This window comes from Eumetopias jubatus, unplaced genomic scaffold (genome assembly GCF_037043125.1).
Source record: "Eumetopias jubatus isolate StellerSeaLion01/CBP00866 unplaced genomic scaffold, mEumJub1_p1.0 scaffold_4, whole genome shotgun sequence".
Lineage (NCBI taxonomy): Eukaryota > Metazoa > Chordata > Mammalia > Carnivora > Otariidae > Eumetopias > Eumetopias jubatus.
Window position 1 is genome coordinate 149,334,918 of NW_028274810.1, and position 12,387 is coordinate 149,347,304.

A 12,387-nucleotide genomic window follows, 5' to 3' on the forward strand; every position below is an offset into this window, starting at 1 on the left:
TTTTCCAGCTTCTTGGACCCACCTGGTAAAAATAAAATAAAATAAATAAAAGAGCCCGGGACGGAACCGTCGTTATTTTTCAAAAGGGCGGGGGGGGGGGGTCACATGACTCCGAGTAACCGTTTCAGCGAAGTGGCTGCAAGTCGGAGTTTGCTGCAGAGCCGCCCCCTCCCGGCGGGGGCGCTGACGTCACGGAAAAGCCCCAGCGCGGGCCGGCCGGCGCGCTATAAACGGCGGGTCCGCGGCGGCTGCGGGCGGCGGCACGGACGGCGGGTACAGCGCGAGCACCCCGCGCTCGGCGGCCCCGGTATCGCAGCGCGCACCCACGCAGCACACGCGGCCTCGCGGGCGCCCACCCGGCTGAGCCAAGTAAGCGGGCGGTTTGGGAAGGGGGTCCCCCCGACGCCGGGCGGGGGGAAGTGCGCGGGCACGGAGTGGGCGTTCCCGGCCCGCAGAACTTTCTAAGTTGAGAAAAGAGCCCCTGGAACTTGCCGTCCGCGCTGTGGTTTTCTGGTCGGGGGCGGGGGGAGGCAGAGTTTAAGGTGCAAAGGATGCCATTTGTCATCAGGTTCCTTATTTCAGTTCACTAGGAGGGTCACCTCCTCCTGCAGGCTCTCTGCTCAGAGGGCAGCCCTCATTTGATACGTCATGCTTTTGTTGTTTGAATGCCAGCCGGCCAATTGAGGCACGGCTTAATGAGATTGAGAAAGCGGCCGGTCATCCCCATTAGTGGCCGGCGTGTTGGGGTGTGGAGTGTGGGTGGGAGTCTAGGAAGGGGAGTGTGCATTTCTCACTCTCACGAATGATCTTGCTTCTGAAAAATGAGAAGGCTTCTACTTCATCTCAAGTAGCCTGAGAGAACAAAGCTCCGTGCAAGGGGATGGAGGCTTGCAAAGGGAAAGTTGGAGCAAAGTTGTTTCACGGCATTTAGGAGGGTCTTTGGCCTTCTGATTTTCCTCAGGAAGGTGGAAATCGGAGTTAATTGAAGAACTCTCGGGGTGGACGTGGTTTAATGAGAGTGAAGCATTTTCTCTTGACAATTTGATAGGTCGGAACGTGAGCAGGTCATTTCCCTGCGGGAGCAACAGGGCTTGGGGCTGGGACTTTTTTTTTTTTTTTTTTAGATTTATTTATTTATTTGACAGAGAGAGAGACACAGTGAGAGAGGGAACACAAGCAGGGGGAGTGGGAGAGGGAGAAGCAGGCTCCCCGCCGAGCAGGGAGCCCGATGTGGGACTCAATCCCAGGACCCCGGGATCATGACCCGAGCGGAAGGCAGACGCTTAACGACTGAGCCACCCAGGCGCCGGGGGCTGGGATTTTTGAAACATGATTGTGGGCAAGAGGGCAGAGCTGAGGCATGAACCTCAGACAAATTCTTTTTTGCCCCCAAATTAATAGCTTATTCGGGCAGCTGGAGAGCATCAGGGCAACTTTACTTTACTAAACATGGAAGTTCCAATAAGTGCTTGTCCAGTGCAGCCAGAGGGAGTGAGGTCATTGCCACGTGTTTCCCACCCAGGCACGAAAGCCCGCTGGACGCTGGTGCAATGAAGAGCCATGTTTAGACAAGAGCAGCTAACCTGGCCAGCTGGTCCCCAGCTCCATTAACTTGTTGCTTTTCGAGCCATCTCCGAAGGCTGCTGGTTTCCTTGGGCTGCCTGTGTGTCAGTGCCGAGTGGGCTTCCTGGAAGGCTTGCTCAAGGATGGAGGAAGCAGGGGGGCGCAGTGGGTGTTGTTCACGGTACTTTTTTCTTTTTGTGAACGACAGTCTGCCTGAGGAGCTGGTTACTAATTGAAAGCCTCTTGGATTTGGGGAGAGTTTCCTTGGGGTTCCGATGTCAGCGTTACTTGGGTGTCACCCCATTTGCTGAGATACCATTGATGACTGACTGTGTGGTGAGCCCCCCCAAGCTCCCGCTCACTGATGCATACCTCTCGGCTGCTCTGCTCTGCAGGACCCAGCGATGACCCTGAACAACGTCCCCATGCGCCAGGGCACTGTGGGCATGCAGCCGCAGCAGCGCTGGAGCATCCCGGCAGATGGCAGGCATCTGATGGTCCAGAAAGAGCCCCACCGGCACAGCCTGCGCAGCCGCCCCCCCACCGCCCCCGAGGACCACTGCCGCCGGAGCTGGTCCTCTGACTCCACAGACTCGGTCATCTCCTCTGAGTCAGGGAGCACCTACTACCGGGTGGTGCTCATAGGGGAGCAGGGGGTGGGCAAGTCCACTCTGGCCAACATTTTTGCAGGTGTACATGACAGCATGGACAGCGACTGCGAGGTGCTGGGAGGTAGGTGGCCCAGCCCCAGTGGGCTTCTGTCCATCAGCGGTGGTCCCGTCTGAAAGAGCAAGGGGGTGGGTCGTTTATCTGCAGAGTTGGGAGTGGTGATTATGCGTCCCTGGTACTGGCTGGGGAAGCTGAGTCCCCAGAAAAGCCCTGGCATGGGCCCTCAGGATGAGAAAATGAAAATGCTCCTAGATGGAACCCAGGCCAGAAAGGGAATTTCTTAGATACCAGCTCCGCGGGGACTGGGGGTTAGACTGACTGAAGACGGCAGAGTCAGAGGGTCAGGATCCCACTTCTGGCTTTTGCCAACTCTGACCTGGACTTTTCAAGAGTTCCGTATGGTCACAGCTTTTTTGCATGGTTATACCTAAAACCAAACAGATTTGAAAAACTGTTAGGGTAGATTCATCAGTTTCCACCATTGTTAGAGGCTTTTAAGGGTGTAAAATAGTTTAATATCTATATTTGAAATAGTGCAATATTAATTTTTTTAAGCATAACAGTGGTGATATATGTGTTTGTATATGTACAGGTTTTCAAGACAATGTTCCATGTACAACCTCACTTAAGATATTTAAGACTCGCCTGTTTGCAAAACGGATTTGAGGTGACATAGTCACAAAAATGCATGTGTTCCTCAAATAGATGTATGAGGATCCTGATCATCAGTGGTATTCATAGAGTGACTTTCAGCCACAGCTTCCGTCTTAGCATACGTGACAAGGGGAGCTACAGGTCCTTATTTGCAGCTATAGACATAAAGGAAGAATCCTCCAGTGCTTGCCCGAGTGGCATGGTCTGTCTGTACTCTCACTTGCAACTCACAGCTGAATCACAGATTCCCAGGGTAGGGAACTGCCTCAGTGATGAGTTGGTTCTGCCCTCTGCTTGACGCACAGGAGTCCTGCGCCTTCCTCCCTCCTGTCAGCCCATTTCGGCCCACCGTTTCCTCTTGATTGTCTCCAGGGTCAGAGAGTTTACTGCTTCACGTGGCAGCTCCTGATCTGGACTGTAAATGATGACTCATTGATAGAACGTTGATTTCTCTCCTCACTTCTGGAATCTCAGGGACGCTAGCTAAACGAGAGTCAAGGTTAAATAGGGTCAGTATTGGAAGGCTGATTTTCTCTCTTTGTAAAGGCTGGTGGGTGATTGTTGGTACAGGAGAAAGGGAGGGAGGAATGAATATCTAGAATGCACGTTTGCAATCGAGAGGCGCTTTATTTGGTACCTTATATCTGCTACTGTTTATTTTGGTACTTATAAAATTCCTGTACTCATAGGAGTAAACTGAGTCTCAGGGACACCAAGTAGCTTACCTAGAATCAGTGGGGTAGCTGGAATTAGAGCTCAGGCCTTTGTCATCTTCGTTTGGTGGCGTTTTTACACTGCCATTGACAGGGAACCTGCTATGTGCCGGACACTCTACTAAGTACTTCTCCTAAGTTTTTTCTGATAAAACAAAAATCGAGTCAATTTTGTATTAATATCCCTGTTTTACAGGTGAAGAAATGGAGGCTTATGACATCACGTAACTTTCCCAGTGTGATAAAGCTAGCCCGTGGTCTGGCTGGGAGTCAGACCTGGTTGTGTGCATTCACAGTGCCCAGCAACCCCTGGGTTTAGCTTCCACATGCTGTTAGTAGCCAGGTGCACGCCTGGCTCTGTGCTAGGCTCTGGGGTGCCCAGTGATGTGTAAGATGCAGTATACCCTCTCAGGAAGGAGTGAGGTGTCAGTGGCTGTTAATTCAGAGCAGGGTGAAATTGGTGAATACCATAAGAAGTGGGAGATTGACAGAAGGAAGAGATCAGGAGTTTTGTTTTTTGAGGGAGGTCTTGAAAAAGTTAGTGGGTAGCAGACTTTCAAAAATGTCCATTAGAGTGGAGTGGTACTTATCTGGGGGGTGGCATCCCCATAGGCATAGAGTGTTAAGAAGACTGACTCATACCCGGAATTTGGGAAGGCAGGCTTCTATATTTGGGAGAACTCTTTATTTAAAGTGGGGAGGGAGAGGGAGAATCCTTATCTCCTCAGAGAATCTTTGTCAGGATTTCCCCATTGACCCAGCCTATCTAATGTGTCTTATTTGAGTAACTTAATTTATACTGTCTAGGATTACATCTCTTATCTGTAGGCAGCTGTTGGAATCACTAGTGGCTTCATGTTCCAAAGAAGAAGGTTTTCCAAAGCATGCCCCCACATTGTTCTTTTTTCAGCCTTAACCATTAAAAAAAAAAAAAAAAAAATCCTCTACACAATACTCTATCAGAATTTCTTCTAATAAAGATGTTGTTACAGCTATATTGCAATAATCTATGACTCTCTCTACACATTTAATGCCATTCATTTACTCTTCCCTTCATTCGTTCCTAAATAGTTACTGAACATACACCATGTAATTCAGTGACTCACTACAGGGACGTCAAAGAGTCCAAGGGCTTCCCCCTAGAGATGCTTACTGTATGTGCGATAGAGACGGATATACACTATCTGTACACCAAGATCGGGTGTGGTGAGTGTTTTGAAAGAGGTACAAGGACAGTGCTGTGGGAAATTAGAGGAGGAAAGATTACTTCTGGCTGTGGAAGTCAGAAAGGGGTTCATGGAAGAGGTGGTCTCTGAGCTGGACCCTAAGAATGGCCTGGGGTTTGGAAGGCCTGGGGTGGGTGGGAAGGTACAGCACCTGCACATGCAGAGTCCGGAAGGAGCACTGGACTGCAGTCTGTCGGTGTGGGTTGGGAGCCCAGCTTTGACGCGGATGTAGCTGAGCGCGCTCGTGCAAGGGACTGACCCTCCTCAGACCTCCCCGTTAGTGAAACAGGGACAAATCCGCTTCACAGGACGATAGAGGAGTCAAGGAGAGACCATCTACTAAGCATGTAGCCCAGTGCCTGGCATGTAGAAGTACGGAATGAACGTGTATGGAATGAATGTTAGAGCTGATTCTGAATCTACTGTGTCCGTTCCCTGGACTTACCTTCCCAAACTGGCACTTCGGTCACTTCTGGTCCCCATCCACCCTCGTCCTACTCTTGGCCAGGGCCCTGTGAGAGGCTGGAGGAGGTGAGGACAGTGTTCCTAGAGCAGGTGATCCTTCAGGGCCCCTTGGCATCTCCTGGGCTAGGAAAGCTGAGAGCCATTGAGAGTTTTGGGGGAGAGGCATGTCAGAGCCTCAGAGCTTTTGAGAGGCTGCAGGAGCCCGTTCCGGCGTGAGAGAGAGCGCGCCTGTGCCGGTTCCACACAGCACTTGAACCAGTCCTGGGCCAGAAGGCCCTCCACGCACAGTGGGGGTCAAATGAAAGACAGGTTAAGGTGACCTAGTCCAGGGAAGATAGCGACTGTCACCCAGTCATCGGAGCTCCATCCCACCCCCTGAGGATGATCTCTCTTGTTACACGGTGTGTGCACGTGCACCCCCAGCTGTCGTCGAGAGCACGGGAGCAAAGAGGACTGCCCCAGACCCAGGGTCCTGAAAAGCCCTACAAGCCAATAGGCCTCAACCCTTTCTCTACACACCTCAACCCAGGGCAAATTTCAAAGGGCTCTTCTAGAATTCATATTCTTTTATCTCCCCTCTCCCCACCCGATTAGCTCTTGAAAAGGCTAAAAGGTGAGTGACAAGGGGAGGAAGGGAAACTAGAGCTTCGGGTGCAGGCAGGGCCCTCTCGGTTAGCAGAGGGCCAGAAAGCAGGAGGCTTAAGTGTGTCTGAAGAATCCGTGGGCCCGGTCGCCAGAGGCAGTATATAAACCTAGGTGTGGGGCATACGCGGTGAAGCAGGGTGGAGACATGTTGTTTTCGGTTCCTGGGTTTGCAGCACAATGATTTCAGGCAGGGGTAAGTCCAGCAATCTTGCAGAACGGCAAAGCAGTTAGGCATCTACCTTTTAAGGTGTAATCCTTAAACCACTTTCTCTCTAGGCTAATGTTCTGATATCTCGTAAACCAAGGGAAAGTTCGGGTTTGCTTTTCCCCCTAGCTGTTGCAGTGTGGTAGGTATGTTTCTCTTTGAACTGCTGGGGACCCAGGTGAATCCCTTGTACCTGCTTTTGGGTGGTGAGGCTGACCGACAGAGAAAGTGCTGTTTTGGATTTCCTGAGCACAGGGAAAGCTTTCAGAGAAAAGAGAAGAAGCCCAAGGTAGCAAGGGGGCAGGCAGCCGGCCCCCCTTCTGTGCTGCTCAGGCTCTGACCATTTCCATTTGGCTGTATAAATATGCCTGGTGGGTCATACTCTGCAGTAATGCACTCTGGCGACTGTGCATCCCGCTGTGATCCCGTTCGTGCTGCAAGTTGTGCATGGCAGACAGGATGGGCTTAGAAGGCTTTTAATCCCCCAGGGGGGGCACCGTTACCATTGATTAGAATGATACCTTGTGGAGGCAGGGAGACTGACAGCAAGACAGACCAACAGAAAGTTGACCATCCCTGGTTAACTTTCTTCTCATTTGTCCGTGTTTTCCTTCCTTTCCCTCCCCTGATTCCATTTCCTAGATGAAGAAACATTTAAACAGGAGCATTACTTTTAATAAACCCCTTATTCCTATAAAACAAGAAAGGCTCTGGTTTCCCCAAGTAGCACTTTTAAGCTAGGTTTTAGCTATGGTAGGAAATGCCACATGTGGCAAGAACCAGCTTCCTCTATCTGAACAAGTGATGACAACAGCTAATATTTATTGCCTTTCTACTTTGGGCCCAGACTTAACATAGGTAATTGTCATGCAGCCTTAAGGCATGAATATGGTTATCAGTCCCATTTCATAGATGAAGAAATTGAGGCCCAGAGCACTTAAATGGTCCAGAGGCACATAGTTAAAAAGGGATGGCACCCAGATTCTAATCAGGTGTGCTTGTGCTTATAGCCCCAGTGCTATAGTTCTCATTCATTCGATAAGCATTTGCTGACCACCTGAAGTATGCTGAGCACTGCCCTATGTGGGGGGGGGGGGGCATGTGGCAGTAAACACAGATGCAGATCTCTGCCTTCACATTCTGGGGGTGAGAGGGACAGAAAATAAATGGATTGCATGTTAGGTACCTTTAAGTACAATGAAGAAAAACTGGAAGGGAGTAAAATACTGGTAGGGAAGATGTATTGCAATTTTAAGTAGATGGTGAGGGAGCGCTTCTCCTGGAAGGAGGTAAGGGCGCAAGCCTTTTGGATTTTCCAGAGAACAGATTTAAGGCAAAAGTAGCAGCAAGAAAAATGGTAAAAAAAAAAAAAAAAAAATCATTATGAAAATCATCATTTTCAAATGATGAAACTCAAAACAGGAAACCTCACTGTGAAAATAGAGTGGGGATGGGTTTGTTTGTATGCAGTTGATGGGAATACTTCTGCAAAATCCCAGTTAACTCAGCCAACCATACCCCCCACCTGATTTCTGTGGGCTGGAGCTGCTCTGGCCCAGCGCACTGCTCACTCTTCATCTATACTCAGACTGGGCTCAAGTGCCGGGAGGAAAGTTTCCATTACCAAGTGGAGCTGGAGGCCGCACTTAAGGCTGTACTTAAGATGGAAAAAGAAAAGCCTGTTTATTCCTAGGGAACTGTACTCTAAGGGAGAACCTCAGCCAAGACAGGGATAGTCTCAAGGTTTTTCTCTTGCGTGTCTCAAAACAGGAAAAATGTCTCTGAGCCCAGAGCTCCTGAAATTGCCAGTGAATGTCCAGTAATCCCCCCACTGAAAGGTACAGTGGATTTCCATGTGAGGCTTACGAATGAGGCTTACGGTTCCCTTGGGTGATTCTCAAGCCATCATCCATTGAGTCGGAGTCAGAAGCTCTCAGTTTATCCTTATAGATGGTTTTCCTAGAGCAAAGGTCTAGGAATGATGAAAACGAAAGTCTTCATTTCAAGTGGCTCAGTGAGACACATTCAGAAGACATAGGTGTTCTGCTCAGGAAGTACTGGAGGAACATGTAGAACGTTGTGGAAGGTGATTAAGAAATAGTAATGTGCCTTTGTGAGTATCTGCATATTTGCATAATTAATTGCATATTTAGTAGGCTTATTTTGTAACATAATTTCCTACATGACGCTCAGGTAAAAGTGTTGCCTATTTTTCTGACTCCAGTACTCCTGTTCTTTCTTTTCCAGAAGATACCTACGAGCGAACACTGATTGTTGATGGGGAGAGTGCAACAATTATACTCCTAGACATGTGGGAAAATAAGGTATGCAGAACCCGAAGCTCTCTGTAAATTCCTTCAGGGCTTGCCTTTCCAACAGGCTGTTTGGTGCAAGGGTGACCTTGTCCTTTTCAGTGTTCTAGGTGAGGTGGGCTCATTTTCTTGATTAGCTTTTTTTTTTTTTTCTGAAGTAGGAGACTATTCTCAAGAAGAGGTCATTCACAAATGAGCTCTGAATAATAAGCAAGTTGCAGTGATTTGCCCTTACCTTAGTTCTGTTAAAAAAAGACACAAACGTCTATCTGCTTTAGGGAAAGTGCCAAGAAGGATGGATGATCATTTAAAGCTATATAAAACCAGATTATATGAAGTTGACATTGTTAATACTCGTCTTCAACGTTTGCTTTTTAAAGATTTGGGGCTTCTGAGCCTCTATGCTAGACCTTCTCTTGGTTGGGAACCCTCTTCTCACAGAAGGATTCGAAATTTCATCAGTTGGGAAAAGGCAAAAGGGAGTTGTTGGAAGTCAGAGGGCTCATTTTTGGCAGATGAGCTAGAAATGGGAAATGTGGTTTGGCAAAGTCGTCATATTAATTTATCAACTCAGGCTGTAGGAGGAACTGGATAGTAAAAACCTTGGTTTACACAGATCGCTTCTTTGTGAAGGATGCTTCATTTCCCAGGCGTGCCCGAGCTCAAGGAGTTTCTTCCCGTTTTTTTCAGGGGGAGAATGAATGGCTCCAGGACCACTGCATGCAAGTCGGGGATGCCTACCTGATTGTCTACTCCATCACAGACCGTGCGAGCTTCGAGAAGGCATCTGAGCTGCGAATCCAGCTCCGCAGGGCCCGGCAGACCGAGGACATTCCTATCATTTTGGTGGGCAACAAAAGTGACCTGGTGCGGTGCCGGGAAGTGTCTGTATCAGGTAAGAGGGGTGGTGCCACAACAGGGAGACCCTCTCGGGGTCACCTCCTTTTCCTTCACCTGGGGGCTCTTTTCTTCTTCTTCCATGAAGCTGGCACCAGGGACTCATTATTAAAATGCTCCGTGGAGTTCTGTGTAGAAGACGCCAGCGTTCCCAGCAGATGATCCCTGTGCTGATGGCCGCCGCCTTGTCCATCTGGGCTACTTGCTGGATTCCCGTTTTCCCCAGCCTGGAATTGCTTGAGGGAAAAGGTTATGCTGGGGCGGGGGTTGGATTTACTGGCACTCCCCAACCTTTTCTTCTTGTCCTTTTCTCTTCTCTGGGGAGCTCTTAGGAGTTCAGGGAAATAGAAGTAGTGTCTTCATGTAAGAAGGATGGGAACTCTGGTGTTAGGGGGCTCTGTGGGAGTTTCCGTGAGAATGAGAATTCCACTCTGGCTGCCTCTGGTTCCTGGAGACCCTAGGAACACCCTCCCACCCCCTGCCTTTTGCTTCCTAAGTTTCATTGAAGGCATCAATCTGATGGTGTCACCTAGACATCTTCATGCTTAGCTCAGGGATATCGCCTATTTGCCAGGGGGCGGGGGAGCCCTTGAGATTTTATTGTCCACGTACAGATTTGGTTCCTGGTACAATGGTAAAAATTAAAACCCTGCATTGTCAGGCCCCACTCAGGAGGAAAGAAACCTGATGAAGACTTAATGTCTACAACTAGCTTGGGAATGTCTTACTCTTAGGCGATGACTGTCTACACTGCATTTTTTTCTAAGCCAAACTGGGATACACGGTCAGTGAACACAACGCAACTTTCGACACGGAGGCCGCTCCAGAAAAGCTTGTATATACAGCTTGCTGGAAACTGCCTTGTACATTTGTGAAATCAACATTTTTTCAAAATAACCTCATCAGAGCTTTAACATCGTTTTTTAAGAGAGGAAAGTCAAAGAGCAGGGTTGTTTTTCAATTCGGGGAAACCGAGTCAGCAGAAAGCATTAAGAATCCGAGCGTGAGGATGAAGCAGGCCTGGATTCACTTCTGCCGCTTATAGGCTGTGTGAACTCCCTCATGTTTTTAAAAGATCACCCCCGACCTCAGTTTCTTCATCTGTCTGGGAGGGAGAATGTGTTTTTCCAGTAACATGGTAAGTGCAGTAAGTGAAGGCTGTGGTTTTACTGAGTTGATGTTACCGTGGCTGATGCAGTTGGACCGCCACACAGTGCATCTCTGGTGGACCAGCTCTAGAGCCCCCCTCTCCTGCTTGCGGGAAGCTTCCTGTGACTGCCTCCGTGTGTGCTGGGAGGACACGTGTCACCACCACGTGGCCGCCTGACCTAGAGCTGCCCGGAGACAGCTCCGAGTCCGGAGCCCTCTAGCTTGGCCTGGGCCATGGAGCCCCTCTGACTTTCTTCTCCCCTCTTTTCCTCCCCAGAAGGGAGAGCATGTGCTGTGGTGTTTGACTGCAAGTTCATCGAGACGTCGGCGGCTGTCCAGCACAACGTGAAGGAGCTGTTTGAGGGCATCGTGCGGCAGGTCCGCCTCCGACGGGACAGCAAGGAAAAGAATGAGCGGCGGCTGGCCTACCAGAAAAGGAGGGAGAGCATCCCCAGGAAAGCCCGGCGCTTCTGGGGCAAGATCGTGGCCAAAAACAACAAGAATATGGCCTTCAAGCTCAAGTCCAAATCCTGCCATGACCTCTCTGTGCTCTAGGCCCCCAGAGTCACCCCAGATGTCCCCCTATGGACATCGTTGAACACCATTGGGACCGATAATCTATATTAGATTGGATCCTTAAGTAGTATTAGATAAGGCTTCCCCCATTGTAGCTGGGAATTAGCTTGTTAGCCTCAAGGGCAACATCATGCATGGGAAACGAAAGATCTTTGTAAAATCAGTATTTATTTACAGGAAAAGCCTGACCTTGTTACTTGAACACCCGAGACTCATCAGAGGATGTGCTTGGGGTTCACATGTGTTTGCTCTCTCCTCTGGATAGTAGAGAATTGAAGCCTACAAAAGAATGCTCAGAACAAGAACTTTTTGTTAGTAAAATGTCACCCAGTGTTCTGCTACACGAATTTGAGGCCAGTGGGCCATAGACAAAATACAGGAAAGCCGTCAAAGGATTTATCCAAAGGAGGGTGAATTTCTTTCTCTGTACCTTATATTCATGGAGCTAGGATTGTAGAACCGGGCTCATCATAATCATGACTATTATTGCTCCATCAAGCTGTGAAAAGAAATGGTGGACCTTCCTGGAAACTAAAGCTTAGCCAACAATTTTTGTTCCATGCCCATGGTTGGGGATCCAGAAATTTGTAGAATTGGGAACTGATAGGGGTACCACTTTTGGGATCAACAATCCTATTTTGGCTTCTGTGTCTTAAATTTTTTGTTGAGGAGAAAATTACTTAAATCAAATTCTACTTAGTCAAGCCACCTTTTGTGTTTTCATTGTTTTTAAAGTCTTGGGGCCATCATGAATATATTTTAAAAATCTGAATTGTTGATAACCTGGATTGCAAAATGCCAAATTATGAAATATAATCAAAGGTCTGAATTTTTATAAAACACAAAACATAAATACTTCAGTATTTTGGGTTGACCCTTGTATGCCACAGCTCTGCTCTATTTATTGTTATTTTGCAAAATAATAACCATTTTAACATTTGATAAAGCATATTTATGAACATATTTCTTAATAGGAAAAATGTCCATTTTATTACCATTTTCTATCTTTTTCATAATATGCAAGTTTTTACCTATATGTCTTATAATAAAAGAAATAAAATCTTTGGGAAAAAAAGGCATTCTTAAATGTTTTTTCCTCCCCAAATAAGACGATTATGATTCTTTCCATTTCCTTTTAGAGCAAGCACACTCTACAGAGACATACCTGTTATTTTATTTCTTCTTTTTATTGGTGGTGGCCCCATTGTTATTTGTTTCAAAGACTATCCCTGACATCTCTCCTTCGAAACCATGATTCACAATAATGCAGAGTTATTTCTGGCTAATACAGTTGGGAAGTATTTGGGGTCCTC

General features: G+C 48.1%; 1 protein-coding gene across 1 annotated transcript; it reads left to right on the top strand.

The window, feature by feature from the left end:
* Nucleotides 1-267: 267 nt before the first annotated feature.
* On the top strand, nt 268-12,087 carry GEM (GTP binding protein overexpressed in skeletal muscle). Its single transcript, XM_028108625.2, has 5 exons — nt 268-369; nt 1,959-2,295; nt 8,388-8,464; nt 9,143-9,347; nt 10,776-12,087. The coding sequence occupies exons 2-5, from the start codon at nt 1,968-1,970 to the stop codon at nt 11,051-11,053; spliced, it is 888 nt and encodes a 295-aa protein (XP_027964426.1). The 5' UTR covers nt 268-369; nt 1,959-1,967; the 3' UTR covers nt 11,054-12,087.
* The last annotated feature ends 300 nt before the right edge of the window (nt 12,088-12,387 follow it).